General features: G+C 46.1%; 1 protein-coding gene across 1 annotated transcript in view; it reads right to left on the bottom strand.

The window, feature by feature from the left end:
• The window catches only part of IQCA1 (IQ motif containing with AAA domain 1), a 184,963-nt gene extending 177,527 nt beyond the window's left edge, over positions 1-7,436 (bottom strand). Inside the window, exon 1 of the mRNA XM_013963032.2 lies at positions 7,154-7,436. Within this exon, the coding sequence (XP_013818486.2) occupies positions 7,154-7,164 (11 nt within the window). The 5' untranslated portion in view covers positions 7,165-7,436. The remainder of the gene's footprint in view (positions 1-7,153) is intronic.

Genomic DNA, 19,202 nt, shown 5'->3' with positions numbered 1-19,202 from the left:
ACAGAAAAAAGCTCTCCAAACTAAACGCAGGGAAAATATATGAAAACCGAAACTCCATTCACAGTCCTGATTAAGAACATTAAACATTCAAGAATACATTTGGCAAAAGCCACACGAGATGCACCTGAAGACAATTCTGGAATGTGAGCTGCAGAGGGCTGGATCCCGCAGAAGGCAATCTCTCTGTTCCTGTCTGGAGACCCAAGATACAAAGAAAGCAGACTCTTGAGACTGACAGGCAGATTTAATATTACCAAGAATTTGCTAACAATATCCAGAAGGCTCTATAAATAAATCCAGTCATAATTTCTAAATGCAGGGGTGGAGTTGATAAAAAGATAAAGGGCATTTATCAAAATTCAAAGCATTTACCGTGCCACACACCACCCATGGAGGCTATGGAGGCTGTCTTCACAGGGTGCAGGGGGCGACCTGAATCCCATAAAGACCACCGCCCGTCATAACAAGGGATTTGGGTAGAGGAGGCCTCCTCCAGGGGAAACAGCAGCCAAATGAATGGATGGGACGCATCTAGAACTTCATGCCTAGGTTCTGCTTTGGGGCAGACCCAGCCTGGGAAGTCTTGCTGCCCTAATTCAGTGCACTCGTTGGCTGGTTGTTCAGTCGCTAAGTCATGTCCAGCTCTTGGTGACCTCATGGACTTCAGCACACCAGGCTCCTCTGTTCTCCACTACTCGCAGAGCTTGCTCAAATTCATGTCCACTGAGTCAGTGATGCTATCGAACTATCTCATCCTCTGTCGCCCCCTTCTCCTCCTGCCCTCAATCTTTCCTAGCATCAGGGTCTTTTCCAATCAGTTGGCTCCTCACATCAGGTGGCCAAAGTATGCAAACTTCAGCTTCAGCATCAGTCCTTCCAATGAATATTCAGGATTGATTCCCTTTAGGATTGACTGGTTTGATCTCCTTGCTGTCCAAGGGACTCTCGAGTCTTCTGTAACACCACAGTTCAAAAGCATCAATTCTTCGGTGCTCAGACTTCATGGTCCAGCTCTCACATCCATACATGACTACTGGAAAAAACCACAGCTCTGACTAGACGAACCTTTGTCAGCAAAGTGATGTTTCTGCTTTTTAATACACTGTCTAGGTTTATCATAGCTTTTCTTCCAGGGAGCAAGCATCTTCTAATTTCGTGGCTGCAGTCACTGCCTGCAGTGATTTTGGAGCCCAAGAAAATAATATCTGCTTCCACTTTTTCCCCTTCTATTTGCAATGAAATGATATTCAGCCTTGTCGTACTCCTTTCCCAATTTGGAATCAGTTGTTCCATGTCCAGTTCTAACTGTTGGTTCTTGACCTACATACAGGTTTCTCAGGAGATAGCTAAGGTGGTCCAGTAATCTCATCTCTTAAAAAATTTTCCAGTTTGTTGCAATCCACATAGTCACAGGCTTTAGCATAGTCAATGAAGCAGAAGTAAATGTTTTTCTGGAATTCTTTTGCTTTCTCTATGATCCAACAGATGTTGGCAATTCGATCTCCAGGTACTCTGCCTTTTCTAAATCCAGCTTATACATCTGGAAGTTCTTGGTTCACATACTGCTGAAGCCTAGCTTGAAGGATTCTGAGCATAACATTGCTAGCATGTGAAATGAGGCAACTGTACAGTGGCTGAAATATTCTTTGGGATTGGAATGAAAACTGACCTTTTCTAGTCCTGTGGTCATGGCTGAGTTTTCCAAATTTGCTGACATACTGAGTGCAGCACTTTCATAGCACCATCTTTTAGGATTTGAAATAGCTTAGCTGGAATTCCATCACCTCCACTAGCTTTGTTTATAGTAATGCTTCCTAAGGCCCACTTAACTTCACACTCCAGGATGTCTGGCTTAGGTGAGTGACCACACCATCGTGGTTATCTGGGTCATTAAGACCTTTTTTGTATAGTTCTTCTGTGTATTCTTGCCACTTCTCTTAATTTCTTTGGCTTCCATTAGGTCCTTACTGTTTCTGTCCTTTATTGTGCCCATCTTTGCATGAAACCTTCCCTTGGTATCTCTAATTTTCTTGAAGAGATCTTTGGCATTACCCAGGGTTACAGAAGCAGGACTCCCTCCAGGGCCAGAGCAGAGCCGACTCCTACCTGGAACTTCTGGCCAAAGACCTTCCTGGGGGCTTGATCCTTCCAAGTCCTGGTATTTGGCCTGTACCCTTTTTCTTCCTCACCTGCTGTTTTTCAGGGAACCCTTGTTGGAGAGACCAGGCAAGGTCGTTGATTGATAGGGAAATATTAAGTATCAATAGCTGTGAGAGCATGCAACCGACATCCTTACTGTTTCCCGCGGACACTGGCTTCAGTGTTCCAGTTTCCCTGCTGCCCCTTCCCTGCTGGCTACCACCCTACCACTCCCTGAACCCCCATCCTGTGTAGCCCCCAGACCCACTCTGCCTTGAGCTCAAAGTCTCAGCATCCTTCCACTGAGCCAGTGCCCAGGAAGACGACCTGAAACAAGGAAGAGGGCAAGAGGATATTTTAACTACTGAGACCATTACTGAGATGTAAGTCACATACCACAAATTCACCCTCTGGAAGTGCAGAAATCAGCGGTTTTCATCCACAGAGTTGTGCTCCCTTCACCACCTTTCTCTGATTTCAGGCCATTTTTGTCACTCTGAACAGAAACCCCCGTGCCTGTGAGCAGTCACTCCCTATTTGCCATTATCCCCCATCCTCCCGGGCCCCTGGCAACCACTCATCTCATCTGTTTCTATTTACCTGCCTATTCCGGACGTTTCACGACTCCTCCCACTCAGCATAATGTTTCCAGGGCCCACTGTCCTGTGGTGTGCATCACCTCATTTCGGTATATTGACCAATAATGTCCCATTGCCGGTATATCCCACCTTCTGTTTATCTGCTCATCAGTTCAGGGACACATGGAGAGTTTCTACTGTTTGGGTCTGGGGAGTGATGCTGCTCTGAGCATCCCTCTACAAGCTGTGCTGTGGACCTGCGTTCTTATTTCTCTGGGGTATGGCACGGTGGTTTTTAAACATGTGGGTACTCTGACTTTAAAAGCAGAACCCGTCTCCCAAGGTAGTTGGTCTCAGGCGGGTCACTTAACCTCGTGTCTTCACCTCTTCAAGTGGCAAATCTGGATAATGACACCTGCCCTGGACACCCCACAGGATTACCGAGGAATGGGATAACAGATGTGAAAGTGTTCTTGAAATCTTAAATGCGCCTTGTAAAGAGAAGGCAGTATTTTATTCATGGGACCACTTAGAATTTTTTTTTAAGTACTTGATTGGTTTCAGACTTCAGCATATGACCTAGAAACGTTACAGATACTGAAGTCAGGAGGACCGTGGGTGCAAAAGACTGAATATGACGGCTGAAAGAGACCAGATTGTTATTTCTACAGCTTGGCAGTTTTCCTATGACTGGGGGATCGTGAGGTGCCTGGGTTGGGGGGAAGGGAAGAAAACGACTTGAATATTCAGACACACCATGTGCTGGGGTGGAAAAATCTACATCTTGCAAAATGGGAACTTTCAAGTTATCTTATGCATGATAAGCTTTAAAAATTTTCCAGTTTTCCTATCTAGTTGTTTGTACTCTTTCTGGAATATTCCTTAGCGTTCTTGCTCGAAGGGAGGCCTAAAGTGAAAGGAAGTGAAAGTCTCACTCACTCAGTCATGACTGACTCTTTGCCACCCCATGGACTGTAGTCCACCAGGCTCCTTTGTCCAAGGAATTCTTCCAACAAGAATACTGGAGCGGGTAGCCATTCCTTCTCCAGGGCAAGGGAGGCTTGGCCTTCCCTAAAGGACACAGCTTTTCCTGTGACCCTCCTTTGTCTCAGAGCCCTCTGACAGTGGCAGGGAACAGGGCCAAGTCTTTCCTCCTCGCTCAATTTCCAGACCACTCTCCTTCACTCCTTCCTACACTCTCTAATTCTGAAACTCATTTCATCTAATGGTATTGCCCACAGCACTTCAATGTCACCATCATCTACCATCTGCATCCTCTTTCCACGCCCCACCATGACATCTACCCTCCAAACAGAATCTTTACCAACAGCCTCTGCCCTGCCTTCTCAGTTCAGTTCAGTTCAGTCACTCAGTCACGTCCAAATCTGCAACCCCATGGACTGCAGCACACCAGGCCTCCCTGTCCATCGCCAAATCCCAGAGTTTACTCAAACTCATGTCCACTGAGTTGGTGATACCATCCAACCATCTCATCCTCTGTCGTCCCTTTCTCCTCCTGCCTTCATCTTTCCTAGCATCAGGATCTTTTCAAATGAGTCAGCTCTTCATATCAGGTGGCCAAAGGATTGGAGTTTCAGCTTCAGCATTAGTCCTTCCAATGAATATTCAGGACTGATTTCCTTTAGGATGGACTGGCTGGATATCCTTGCATTCCAAGGGACTCTCAAGAGTCTTCTCCAACACCAAAAGCATTAATTCTTCGGTGCTCAGCTTTCTGCCTTCTCATCTTCCTGAAATAAAGAACCTCAGCTCCTCTCTCTGCATGCTGGGGCCCGTGCCCTTGCTAGCAAGGACGTCACCCCACTTCTCCTTCCTCCTCTCATTTCACCCCACTTCCTTTGTGCTGGCCATTCCCTTTAACAAACAAACAGGCTATTGTTTTCTATCTTTAAATCTGTCTCCGGACCCCATTTCCCCTGCCACCAGCTACAGCAAAATGTCTTTAAAAACCCAGCCTTGCACCGTCTACAGTTTCTCCCCTCTTCCTCTCTCCTCCATTCATTTGAGTCCACCTTTCTACTCCATCTCACTCATGAAGATCAAGGTCACCACGGGACTCCACAGTGCTGCCCCTGGCCAATCCTCAGCCGTCTTCTGGCCTCGGCAGCCTCTGACAGACTCTGCTACTCCCTCCTCCCAGAAACTTTGCATTCATTTTCCTCCCAGCATCTAGGGCTCCACAGTTGTGTTCCTTCCTCAACAATCATGCCTATAATTCCTCTGCTGGTTTCTCCTCCTCCATCTCTTGCCACTGGATGGCCAAGTCTGAGTCCTTAAACCTGCTCTCTCTTCTGTCTACACTCCATCTCCTGTCTCATAAAAATTGTCTATGCCAACAGCTGTAGAATTTATATTTCATACACAGATCTCTGGTCTGAACTCAAGTCAGCTGCCTACTTAAGCTCACTGGATGTCCAGAGGGCATCTCAAACTCAACGTCTCCAAAAACGAACTGCCGATCTCCCCACCCGCAAAACTCTGCAAGCCCTGAGTCTCAGCCTCACTGCTTTTCCTTTCTGACCTGGAAAACAGGGTTACTGAGAGCTAGAAATCAGGCAGGAGTTGCAGCGCTTTGGGCATCATGTTCCTGCTGTATACGAACTCCTTAGCCTCTATGCGCCTGACTCCTCCACTGTAAAATGGAAATAATACTACTAACAGCTCCGACGCTACAGGGGAGTCATGAGTTATTATATTTCGAGCGTCTGCAGAGTCAGCACTGTAACAGGTGTTTGAGATGACCAGCAATATCTGCTGGGCTACAACATCTGCTGGATCATGGAAAAAGCAAGAGAGCGCCAGAAAAACATCTATTTCTGCTTTATTGACTATGCCAAAGCCTTTGACTGTGTGGATCACAATACACTGCGGAATATTCTGAAAGAGATGGGAATACCAGACCACCTGACCTGCCTCTTGAGAAACCTATATGCAGGTCAGGAAGCAACAGTTAGAACTGGACATGGAACAGACTAGTTCCAAATAGTAAAAGGAGTATGTCAAGGCTGTATATTGTCACCCTGCTTATTTAACTTCTATGCAGAGTACAGCATGAGAAATGCTGGGCCAGAAGAAGCACAAGCTGGAATCAAGGCTGCTGGGAGAAATATCAATAACCTCAGATATGCAGATGACACCACCCATATGGCAGAAAGTGAAAAGGAACTCAAAAGCCTCTTGAAAGTGAAAGAGGAGAGTGAAAAAGTTGGCTTAAAGCTCAACATTCAGAAAACGAAGATCACGGCATCCAGTCCCATCACTTCATGGGAAATAGATGGGGAAACAGTGGAAACAGTGTCAGACTTTATTTTTTGGGGCTCCAAAATCAGTGCAGATGGTGATTGCAGCCATGAAATTAAAAGACGCTTACTCCTTGGAAGAAAAGTTATGACCAATGTAGATAGCATATTCAAAAGCATTGTTGGCAAAGACATTACTTTGCCAACAAATGTCCCTCTAGTCAAGGCTATGGTTTTTCCAGTGGTCATGTATGGATGTAAGAGTTGGACTGTGAAGAAAGCTGAGCACTGAAGAATTGATGCTTTTAAAGTGTGGCGTTGGAGAAGACTCTTGAGAGTTCCTTGGACTGCAAGGAAATCCAACCAGTCCATTCTGAGGGAGATCAGTCCTGGGATTTCTTTGGAGGGAATGATGCTGAAGCTGAAACTCCAGTACTCTGGCCACCCCACGTGAAGAGTTGACTCATTGGAAAAGACTCTGATGCTGGGAGGGATTGGGGGCAGGAGGAGAAGGGGATGACAGAGGATGAGATGGCTGGATGGCATCATGGATTCGATGGACATGAGTCTGAATGAACTCCGGGAGTTGGTGATGGACAGGGAGGCCTGGCGTGCTGCGATTCATGGGGTCGCAAAGAGTCGGACACGACTGAGCGACTGAACTGAACTGAACTGAACTGAAATGCTCTGTAACTGGCACAACGCTGGGTGAAGACTCTTTGGGGCCACGGCCTCCTGACTGGGGTTTCTTGCTGGAAAGCGAAGTGGTACAATAAAGCCTCCTCAAAATCTTTCTTAACTTAAATATAGGGGCCAGGGTGTTTTCACAAAGCAATGAACATTGCTGGGAAAGATAAGAAAAAAGCGGATGATGAACTGAACGCAGGCAGCACGTCCTCAAAAATAAGCCCACAAGGGCTCAGTGGGCGTAAAGTAAGCACTGCGCATAGAGGAGCTTTTCTCTATTTGGGGCCGAGGGGAGTGCGAGGGGAGTTGGAGCATCTGAGGAAAAGGCAAGGCCTGTCAGCAGAAGCTGACAGTCTATGCTGAGGTGTATCTTTATTTGGTAAAACTGAAAAAAGAAGGGGTTAGAAGAAACGAAAAGGAAAAGAGCAAGCTATCTTTTTGCCTGAAGAAGCCCACTCCGCGGCTGCGCCCGGGAAGCCCCTCACTTACGCGTTCGACATGTCGGCTCTTTGCCTCGCCTGCCGGGAAGCTCTTCCGTCGTCCTCTGATGCGCGGCTGGCTGCAGGGTCGGGGCACCACCAGAGGGGCTGGGGGAAGGTGCTTCCGAGGGAGGGACTGGGAATAGGGATATCCTCTGACTTCGGGAAGGGAAAGGCGGTAGGAAGGGAATGCCTATAGTCTCCAAGACGGGGGATTCCAGACCCTTCCTTCAGGAGGCTTGGGAACTTGACTCTGGCCACCCAGCGAGACCCGCGAGGCGGAACCTAGCAACGGAGACGCTACGCCTGCGCAGTACGCAGTGGGGGGGGGGGCGGTCCTCTCTGCCGGCGTGCTCCCCGTTCCCTGCGTGCTATGCGCCTGCGCAGCGCTGCCTGATGTTTCCCTGGCAACCGCGCGGGGCGGACGCTACTGCGCCATTGGTGGATGCGCTTGTGGGAGTTACCATCTCTCAGGAACTAGCGCGAGGAGTTTACTTCTTGGAGGACCCGCCCGGCGTTCCCCTGAGCTCGCCCCACGTCCCATACACCAGCTCTTTGTTCTCCACGCCGGCGTCCCGCTTTCTCTTTTGCCCGTTTTCATCCCCACTTTGAGATACGTAGCCTTGGACCAGGTCCGTAATGACTGTAGCCGCAGTCTTCCCATCTGTAAAGTGGTATAGCAGTCTTTGATTCTTTCGAAACTTTGCTGGGTATCTACTCTGTACCAAGCGCAGACTTTAGTTCTAGGGGTGCAGAGTAGATGCAGATGCTGCCTTTCTTGGAATGCAAATGGAATAAGGCGACAGTGCGTTCTAAGTGTAAGATGCCTGGCGGATGTCAGCGTTTAGCAGGCCACTGTGAGTGTTTGGGTTCCTTGTTCTGTCATCGCCTTTCGTATCTGTTGAGATTTATTTGCAAACTTGATAACCTGAAGTACCTACTGGAACATACTCAGAACTAATGCAGCTGAAAGGTATAAAGAAACATTTCTGAAACAAAAGAATGAAGTCTGCAGATCAAAAGTTCTCACTGTGTTCCAGGAAAAACTGACATAGAACAACCAACACTTACGATATCCTGGGTATGTTATTGAACTTCAAGGAGAAGTGGTACAGGGAATCTGGCTGGTCTCGAATTTCTCCACAGTAGCTTTCAATTTCAGATGAAAAGGTAGCGATATTTCTGAGGTTCCTGAGGAAAAATGTGAACCAGGATACTTCTACTGGTTGTAGTTCATTTTCCAAAATATGAAGGCTCTTAGGAAACGCAGCATTGCGTAAACTGCCATGTTTTCAAATGCAGGTAATAGAAAGCCACTGGGTCACTGCCAAATGGCTTAAACAATAGGAGAATTTATAATCTTCCTTAATGGCATGGATAGGGCTGAGGCTGTTTTGGAGCTGATTCTTCAGTGGCTCAAGGACATCACCAGTCTTTGGTGGTCTTTCCATCTTTTGGAGCGGTCAGTCATCCTTAGGATGCTGGGTGACTTATCCTCTGCAGTGGCTCTACAGCCTCATTCTGCAACATCTTAAAATAGAAAAGGACCAACTGAGAACTGTGACCTCCATGATTGTTACAGAGTAAGCGGCACTTACCTGCATTAAGACAGACGTAGACAGTAAAGGAGCTGTATCAAGAAGTGTAGGCTGTTATGTAAGGCAACATTCCATGTGTGCCACAGCCCATGACTTTTCTAGAAAATAAAGCACTTGTTGACAAAATCCAGCAATTTAAACATACAAGCCTTGTGAAATAGAAGAGCAGGCACTCAGTATAAGAGAGACAAGTTCTCCCAACGTCCACATACCAGGAGAACAAACATTATTGTTCTTTGATTACACCCCACGAGCTTTGCTTTCTATGCCAGGGACTGTTGAGGACCTGACCTATATTCATTCATTAAATCTTCCTACTAATTTTATGAGTCGAGTAATACTTTCATCCCCATTTTACACATGTGGAACTTTCCAAGTAGAGACTCAGAGAGGTTAATTCTGTATCCAAGGCCATCCTCCATTTCATGGTAGAGTTGCTATTTGGACCACCTGGTACTCTCCCTTTAAAGACCACACCCCTAACTATTATCTTTTTGTTGGTAGCAACGCTTATCTCATTGGATGTTTGTTTAAAAGTTTGGTTTCCTGTGAGACAAATGTTACTAAAGATCAGTTCAGTTCAGTTGCTCAGTCCTGTTTGACTGTTTGCGACTCCATGAACCACAGCACGCCAGGCCTCCCTGTCCATTACCAACTCCCGGAGTCCACCGAAACCCGTCCATTGAGTTGGTGATGCTATCCAACCATCTCATCCTCTGTCGTCCCCTTCTCCTCCTGCCCTCAATCTTTCCCAGCATCAGGGTCTTTTCAAGTGAGTCAGCTTTTTGCATCAGGTGTCCAAAAGATTGAAGTTTCAGCTTCAAAATCAGTCCTTCCAATGAACACCCAGCACTGATCTCCTTTAGAATGGACTGGGTGGATCTCCTTGCAGTTCAAGGAACTCTCAAGAGTCTTCTCCAACACCACAGTTCAAAAGCATCAATTCTTGGGTGCTCAGCTTTCTTTATAGTCCAACTCTCACATCCATACATGACCACTGGAAAAATCATAGCCTTGACTAGATGGACCTTTGTTGACAAAGTAATGTCTCTGCTTTTTAGTATGCTGTCTAGGTTGATCATAACTTTCCTTCCAAGGAGTAAGCATCTTTTAATTTCATGGCTGCAGTCACCATCTGCAGTGATTTTGGAGCGCAGAAAAATAACGTCAGCCACTGTTTCCACTGTTTCTCCATCTATTTGCCATGAAGTGATGGGACTGGATGCCATGATCTTAGTTTTCTGAATGTTGAGCTTTAGGCCAACTGTTTCACTCTCCTCTTTCACTTTCATCAAGAGGCTATTTAGTTCCTCTTCACTTTCTGCCATAACGGTGGTGTCATCTGCATATGTGAGGTTATTGATATTTCTCCTGGCAATCTTGATTCCAGCTTGTGCTTCTTCCGGCCCAGCGTTTCTCATGATGTACTCTGCATGTATTAATTTAATAGAAATTAAATAAGCAGGGTGACAATATACAGCCTTGACGTCCTCCTTTTCCTATTTGGAACCAGTCTGTTGTTCCATGTCCAGTTCTAACTGTTGCTTCCTGACCTGCATACAGATTTCTCAAGAGGCAGGTCAGGTGGTCTGGTATTCCCATCTCTTTCAGAATTTTCCACAGTTTACTGTAATCCACACAGTCAAAGGCTTTGGCATAGTTACTAAAGATAGTATTTCCCAAACCATTTTTCTTTAGGAAAAAAAAGTTTCTGCTTAATCATGTGAATACTCTAGAAAAGGTGACTTTGTCCTCAATATTTAATTATGCAGCTTCCTGATAATACCACCAGGTCTCTGAGCAAATTCATCTTTTCGGTCTTCTGGATATATATGAAGTCATTTGGATAAACATTGATTGATGCCCATTCTGTATTTATTTTCTTGGGCTCCAAAATCAGTGTGGACGGTGACTGCAGCCATGAAATTAAAAGACACATGCTCCTTGGAAGAAAAGCTATGACAAACCTAGACAGCATATTAAAAAGCAGAGACATTACTTTGCTGACATAGGTCCATCTAGTCAAAGCTATGATTTTTCAGTAGTCATGTATGGATGTGAGAGCTGGACCATGAAGATGGCTGAGTGCCAAAGAATTGATGCTTTTGAACTGTGGTGTTGGAGAAGATTCTTGAGAGTTCCTTGGACTGCAAGGAGATCAAACCAGTCAACCCTAAAGGAAATAAATCCTGAATGTTCATTGGAAGGATTGATATTGAAGCTGAAACTCCAGTACTCTGGCTACCTGCTGTGAAGAGCTGACTTATTAGAAAAGACCCTGATGCTGGGAAAGATTGAAGGCAGGAGGAGAAGGGGATGACAGAGGATGAGATGGTTGGATGGCATCACTGACTCGATGGACATGAGTTTGAGCAAGCTCCGGGAGACAGTGAAGAACTGGGAAGCCTGGTGTGCTGTAGTCCATGGGGTTGCAAAGGATTGGACACAACTGAGCAACTAAAGAGCAATTCTATTCCAAGCACATTGGTTCTCACTGTGCAATAGGAACAGATGATATGAACAAATCCTGCCTCCCAGGAGCAGAGGCGGTGCTGACCCAGGGGAATGATAATCTCAGGCTTCCTTATCCTGGGAACATTCCTAGAGGAATGACAGGCCCAGAAGAGCCATCGGCTCTTGTCTGATTTACTTCTGTCACAGATACTTCAGGCCCTCAAGACATTCCTGTTTCTTGAGCGTCCCTTCTTGCCCATGCTCTGGCAGAGAGAGGGACCTTCTGGCCTCTTGAGAAAGTCCACTTGCCTTGGGACAACTCTCACTATTAGTCTTTTTCATCGAAGCTCTAGGGCAAAACAGAATAGCCCTCTTCTTACAGGAGCAGCCTATTAAATGTTTAAGCCCATTAAAATGTCTGCTTCTCACAAGTCTTCTTAATTACAGGGTTCAGTTCAGTTCAGTTCAGTTCAGTCACTCTTTGCGACCCCATGGACTGCAGCACGCCCAGTCAAGTTCTTTAACACTAGTTCCCTTGCCATCAATCACTCTGTATCTCTGTTCACTGTCAGTATCCTTTAGACATAGACCAATGGATCAGAACCTTCCAGATACAGGCTGGTAGGTGCTCCATCAGGCAGCAACAGGGGCCCCACGTTGGCCTTCACCCCATCCAGCTGTTCTTGGGCAGTCACAGTCAAGCAAACCTCTAAATCACCCCAGAGTCCGCCTGCTGAGGCCCTTCTGTCATTCAGTGTGCCCACCGTGCCAGCCAGGTCCTTGTCTTTCCTCAGATTTGATCCAGGCCATCGATGAGAATGTTCTCTATGAGAAAGCTGGAGAGCCTGGCAGCCCAGCACCAGTAGTGTGTCTAAGTGAGCATTAGTCTGGCACGTTATCTGCCTCCCCTGCCGTCGTGTCATCTCTTGGTCCTCAACTAGTCCGTGAGACAGAGATGCAGTCGAGTTTGTCACCAGTATGGGGCTTTCTCTCTTTCTACAACTTTGGCCTTGTCCACTAGGCTGGTCACTATGGAAACTGAAAATTCAGATCATCTCTTTGTTGTAGAGAACCCACTTGTCCCTGCTTCTTTTTTCTGAGAACCCACAAATTGGTCTTTTTTCCGACTTTTTTTTTTTTTTAAGTGAAGGGTATTTGCTTTATAGAACTTTGTGGTCTTCTGTCATACATCAACAAGAATCAGCCGTAGGTATACAGCTGTCCCCTCCCTCCCAAACCTCCCTCCCATCTCCCTGCCCATCCCACCCTTCTAGATTGTCACAGAGCCCCTGTTTGAGTTCCCCAAGCCATACAGCAAATTCCCATTGGCTAGCTCTTTTACACAGGGTAATGTAAGTTTCCATGTTTCTCTCTGCATACATCCCACCCTCTCCTGCCCTCTCCCCATGTCCAAAGTCTATTCTCTGTGTCTGTTTCTCCATTGCTGCCCTGCAAATAAATTCATCAGTACCACCTTTCTAGATTCCATACATATGCGTCAGTATATGATATTTATATTTCTCTTTCTGACTTACTTCACTCTGTATACTAGGCTCTAGGTTCATCCATCTCATTGGAACTGACTCAAATGCAAGTCGTTTTAATGATCTATCCTGGATCCACTATGAAGTTCACTAGACCAGAACCTAACCTGCTTTTCTTTTCTGAAACACCAGTCTCTGCTCTGCATGAACCCTGCTTTCCAGGGCAGCACGGTGATTCAGCCAGCCTGGAGACCTGGCTCCTCACACGTGAGTCTCCTGAGAAGTCTGCACCAAAGTTAAAACAGCCCAGAGAAGCTCCACCCTCTCTGACCCCTCTGTCCTCCCTAGTCCATCCCAGAGTCCTTTCCTGTTAGCGTCTCTCTTCTGGCAGGAAAATACTAAGTTCATTTTGTTTAGTGGCCGTACTCTCTGCTTCCCTGGACATCTGGCACCCTAATCATTATTCTGACTCATCTTTCTGTAATTTCCTCTAAATCGACTCCCATGGCTGAGACGGTAAAGAATCTGCCTGCAGTGCAGGAGACCTGGTTTGATCCCTGGGTTGGGAAGATCCCCCAGAGAAGGGAATGGCAACCCACTCCAGTATTCTTGGCTGGAGAATTCCGTGGACAGAGGAGCCTGGTGGGCTACAGTCCATGGGGTCACAAAGAGTCAGACAAGACTGAGCGGCTAACACACACATTTCATTTAGAATGAAAATGCCTTTTTACACGGCCTCATAATCTGACTGCCAGCTCTCTGGGAAGAGCCATTGCTGTCTGAAATGTGTGATGTCCCTGGGCAACTGTTTACTGATACCCCTTCTACACAGAGCCCCACACTCGGTGCTGTGCAGTTGACAACGATAACTGGGGAATTCTGGCTCCGAAGAGGAAAGGAGAGGAGAGGAGAGCTGTCTTTCCTGTCTCAGGTGATTAAATGCCATGGTGCCAAGTCACCTGGGAGTTTAGAAGAGAGAGGGATCACCGTGCTCTTGGGGAAGGAGAAGGGGTGATGTAGCATGTGGAATTTCAACTGGCTTTGACCTGAGAAAACAGAAAGAGAACATTCCAGGCAAAGGAAACAACATGGGCGAAGACTTAAAAGCAGAAGTGTGGGGAGCTGTCTCCATTTTGATCTGATCTTGAATCTGAGTGAACTCCGGGAGTTGGTGATGGACAGGGAGGCCTGGTGTGCTGCGATTCATGGGGTTGCAAAGAGTAGGACACGACTGAGCGACTGAACTGACTGACTGACGGAGGAACAAGCTTGGCATCCTAGCGTGAGGCCAGATGGTGTCTGTGCTCAGTAGCTGCCAGAGAAGTTTGGATGAACGCTGTGGACCAGGGAGGTCCACTTGGGCAGAAGGTGGACGTGATCATGGGGCAGTGAGACCAGTGAAAAGTCGAGAAGTACAGATGAGAGGAGAAATGAGATGAGGTATAAATAAATACAGGGGGACAGCATTCAGCCATAAAAAGAACAACCTTCTAATGTGTGTCTGAATATGGATGAACCCTGAAATAAGCCAGATACAAAAGGACAGATATTGTATGAGTTTGTTTAATGTGAACTATCTAGGATAGGCACGTTCATAGAGGCAAAAAGTAGTTTAGCAGTTCCCAGGGGTGGAGGGGCAGGAGGGGTGGAGAGTTGCTGCTGAACCAGTACAGAGTTTCTGTCTGGGTGATGAACGACTTTGGAAATTGCGCTGATGTTTGTGGAATGTTGTGAGTGCAGTTAATGCCACCAAACTGTGTACTTAAAACTGGTTTAAATGGCAAGTTGTGTGCTGTGTATATGATGGAATCTGGCCTGCGAAGGGGTCAGTGGAGTCAGCAGCACACGCAGTTTGTATAAGTCTCCGTAACCCGCAGCACCCCAGGTGTACCGGGAAGACGGCTCACCCATCTCTAGGGACCAGCACATCTGTGTGCCTCTCCGCAGGGAGCAACCAAGGGTCACGTTGCGTCTCTTCCATCCTTTGCACAATTCAGGTTTCCCATCACATTGCGTCTCTTCCATCCTCTGCACAATTACAGATTTCCCCAAAAGCCCGCAGCATACGGATCATGCTTATTAGTCTGTAAGGCACAGGATGTCATTTTCCCTCCTTTAATACTTTATTTATTTGTAAATTTACTTTTTGCCGGCACCACGCAGCCTGTGGGATCCTAGTTCCCTGGCCAGGGATTGAACCTGTGCCCCCTGCATTAGAAGCGTGGAGTCTTTACTGCGCCACCTTGGAAGTCCCTCGTGTAGTGCTGTAATTACTCCGCTGATGCTCAAAAATAGGTTAGAGTGAAATGAGGCCAACCATAAGCTTGTAGTTCATTTGAAAATAGGATCCGGGGGCTTTATGACCATGAATGGAGTAATTGCAGGCAACCAGAACATCAGACATCCCATCCCAATCCTTCCGTTTTCTGCCAGGGTGACTTGAAGCAGCCCGGGGAACATTTCTGAACCTGGGTGAAAACAGACCTCACCCAGGTCCCCACCACCCCTCATCCCTGAGAGCCTGAGGTGTGTCTCCTCCTTCAACGTCTTTGAATTGCCTTGAGTTGGAAAACAGGATGTTACGACCCTGGGTACTTGAGGTTCCAGAGGTTTAGTTCATGATGTTTTCCTGAAGACTCAGTATGTGAGCCTTGTGGACGGTTTTCCCCACTTCCCTCACGCTGCACGTGGGACAGGACTCATCTTCAGAGTCAGGTCCCCTTAGCCCCGAGGGCGGCTGGTGTGCAGGCTGTCCAGGGAGCTTGGGGAGTGATGGCTGCGGTCCCTCCCCTGGCTCGATGGGCTTTGAGGTGGAATGGACCTTGGTTCAGTTCCCATGTGTTCCTCAGATGGGCCTACAGAGCAGCAGGCAGAGGACACGGGATGGTTAGAAGCGAAAGGGTCTCAAGTTCAGCTGGAATTTGATGGTCTTCTCAACTTAGCCGTAAGGAACATTTTCTATGTTTCTAACTATGAAATGTCATTCCGCATAAGTGTGTGCTGAGTTTCTTCAGTTGTGTCCGATTCCTGGTGATCCTGTGGACCACAGCCCGCCAGGCTCCTCTGTCCATGGGATCCTCCAGGCAAGAATTCTGGAGTGGCTTGCTGTGCCCTTCTCTGGGGGATCTTCCCAACCCAGGGATCAAACCCATGTCTCTTACGTCTCCTGCATTGGCACGGGCGCTCTTTACCACTAGAACCACCCAGGATGTTATAAAGTATCAGATGTTAAACTCTGCTATAACAGGCTTTTGCATCTAACGTTATATCTGTGCAAAAGAAAACTGATACCATGCTAACTTGTTATGTTTGCTTACATAACTGGAAATGAGTCAAGCATGGGCTCCATCAATTCATAATTATTAAAGTAAGCTTTGATAGATTGCTGGTGTTCTAATATTCTTTGTCTTGACTCTTTCTGACATCCCCTAATGTCTATGAATGTTATAATTTGTAAGAGGGACAGTTCCACTTACCTCCAAGGATTATGCAAAAGATTAGGTGAATAATGTAGGTAAAGTACTTGGTGCAAATTAGAAGCACATGCTGTGGTGTGTCAGCCGGTTCCTCAAGGTCCGAGGAGAATCTAGGTGTCTGTCCAAATTCCCTAAGTCAGCTAGCGGTATTCCTAATCTGGGGGTTCACAGAAATCTTGGATGTCAAGGACCTGCTCCATATGAGAGGTTTGGTGGCTACACCATCATCACCACAGTGACAATTACAAATTTCTCCATCCGCTGAAATGGACATTCCCAAACAGAAGACATTTTGGTTGTGAACCTTGGCTTCCCTCTAGTCCATTAAATTGCATATCAAAGGATGTTTTGGACTGGAAATAAGTCTTATTTGATAAATTTTGCTGAGAATATGTTAGTAAACTGATTTAAAAGGGATGTGAGCAATCTGAAAGTTACGTTCTGGAATAGATTCCAAAGATAACAGAATTTGCAAACACCCAAGCTATTTTACGTCAAATAAACATCACTTCCACCAGGAAATGAGTGTAACTGTGTGTGTGTTTCTTATAAGCTGCCTTTATTATCTATAAATAAAACTGCCCAGTGTGAGAAGAAAATAAAAAGGAACTAGTCAGAAGCAGGATGTTTTTTAATTTATCATTGTCCTGTTTGGTTTCACACACATTGGGGCAGCTTTTGTAACCCAGGTGCAAAGGAGGTCACTTCTCATTGTTTTCACACCTGCTGTCTTTCAGAACGAACGCGATTTCCACAGGCCCATTGATAAATTCAGCCTTAAACCTTCCTCAAAAACGGCTCTCTCCTGTATTTTGGTGCCACTTCTGAACAACCAGCACGTGTCTGTCCAGTTTCTGGTTTGTTTTCGTTCCATTCTGCTCTCATATGTGTTCCCTCCGCTTGTGCTATTTTATGCTCACAATGCTTATAATGAAACAATAGTTCTTGGTACCTCGGGTAGAGAGCCCATTGCAAGTAACAGCTGCATTGTTCATAAAACAGAAGCGATGCATGAATGAGGCTTATTTATTTAAAGACCTGAACTGCCAGTAGTCCTGACTGCAGCTGTAAGATGAAGATTAGCAACAGAGAAAACATCTACTTAATCTATTAAGTTGCTGTAATACACTGCCAGACTTCATAGAAATATAATCTGGGTTTTCAAATATCAGGCAGGAGGCGGGTAAGAATTTGTATATGCCCATTTCTTCCTCCATCCATCTTCCAGACTCAGAGACGGAGAGAGCAGGTTAGTGGTTACCTGAAGGGGAGGAGTGGTGGGGGGACGAGATGGGGGAGGGTAGTACAAAGTATTATAATAGAAGTAATAGAAGTACAAATTATTGCTCATAAAATAAGCTGCAAGGATATATTGTACAGCACAAGGAATATAGCCAATATTTTATAACAACTGTAAATGGAGTATAGCCTTTAAAAATTGTGAATCACTATATTGTACACCCATAACAAGTAATTTAAAGCAGTGGTCCCCAAGCTCTTTGGCACTAGGGATCAGTTTTGCGAAAGATAATTTTTCCACAGGCCGGGGAGGGGTGCTTTGGGGATGATTCAAGCACATTATAACTACTGTGCACTTTATTTCTATTATTATTACATCTGCTCCACCTCAGATCATCAGGCATTATAGCCCAGAGGTTGGGTGCTTGGAGTGGAGTGAAAGTCACTCAGTTGTGTCTGACTCTTTGCTACCCCATGGACTACAGTCTATGGGATTCTCCAGGCCAGAATACTGGAATGGGTAGCCTTTCCCTTCTCCAGGGGATCTTCCCAATCCAGAGACTGAACCCAGGTCTCCCGCATTGCAGGGGGATTCTTTACCAGCTGAGCCACAAGGGAAGCCCGAGAATACTGGAGTGGGTAGCTTATCCCTTCTCCAGCAGATCTTCCCGACCCAAGAATCGAACTGGGGTCTCCTACATTGCAGCCAGATTCTTTACCAACTGAGCTAACAAGTACCCCTGCTTTAACATATAATAAATGCCCCAAACTGTGAAACTCTTAAGCACCCAGCTCATTTTCTCAGCTTGCAAACACAAGCTGAGAAAGATCAAGACACAGAAGAAAAGCTGAATGAATTCCAGAAGCATCCCCGAGTCCTTCCTAATCTTACTCTGGGTCTGCTTCCTACTACCTAACACAGAAGGTTAATTTTTCCCTTATAAAGGAAGACTTTATATGTACGATGGAATTATACAATGATGCATAGTAGCTTTGACCCACTGTGTGTGTGAGTTTTGCTCACCTTGGTGCATGGAGATGAGGTTTGTTTCCATGACTGAGCAGTCTCCCATCGTATGAACAGACTTCAGTTTGTTACCCATTCTACCGGTGATGGGCAGTTGGGTGCTCCCAGGCTAGGGTTATTACAGATAATGCTGCTGTAATCAAGTTCCTATGTATCTCTTACTGCACATGCCTATCTCTTGCTGGGTCATGGGGTATATGCATGTTTAACCTCAGTATATGGGGCTTCCCAGGTGACTCAGAATCCACCTCCCATGCAGGAGACACAGGAGATGAAGGTTTGATCCCTGTGGTGGGGAGATCCCCTAGAGATGGAAATAGCAACCCACTCCAGTATTCTTGCCTGGAGAATCCCATGGACAGAGGAGCCTGGCGGGCTGCAGTCCATGGGGTTGCAAAGAGTTGGCCATGGCTGAGCATGCAAGGACAACCTTGACAGATACTGTCAAAAAGTTTTCCAAAGTCACTGTAGCAGCACCTTCTTCAGTTCTACCAATCAGTGTTCTGATTGCTCCGTGTGTTTGCCAATACTTAGTATTTTCTGTCTTTTTCTTTGAAATTGTGGTATTATTCAATTGTTGTGGTTTTAATTTGCATTTTCTTAACAAAATACTGGTCCTGAGAACCTTTTCATATGCCTCTTTGGCCATTTGAGCATTTCTTGGGAGTGAAGTGCCTTTGGAAATCTTTCACCAACTTTCATTGAATTTTCTGTCTTTTTCTTATTAATTTTTTAGAAGACTATTGATGTATTCTGACAAGTCTATGTTGAATATATTTGT

This window comes from Capra hircus, chromosome 3, assembly GCF_001704415.2.
Source record: "Capra hircus breed San Clemente chromosome 3, ASM170441v1, whole genome shotgun sequence".
Classification (NCBI taxonomy): Eukaryota; Metazoa; Chordata; class Mammalia; order Artiodactyla; family Bovidae; genus Capra; species Capra hircus.
This window is presented reverse-complemented; position numbering and strand designations above follow the sequence as displayed.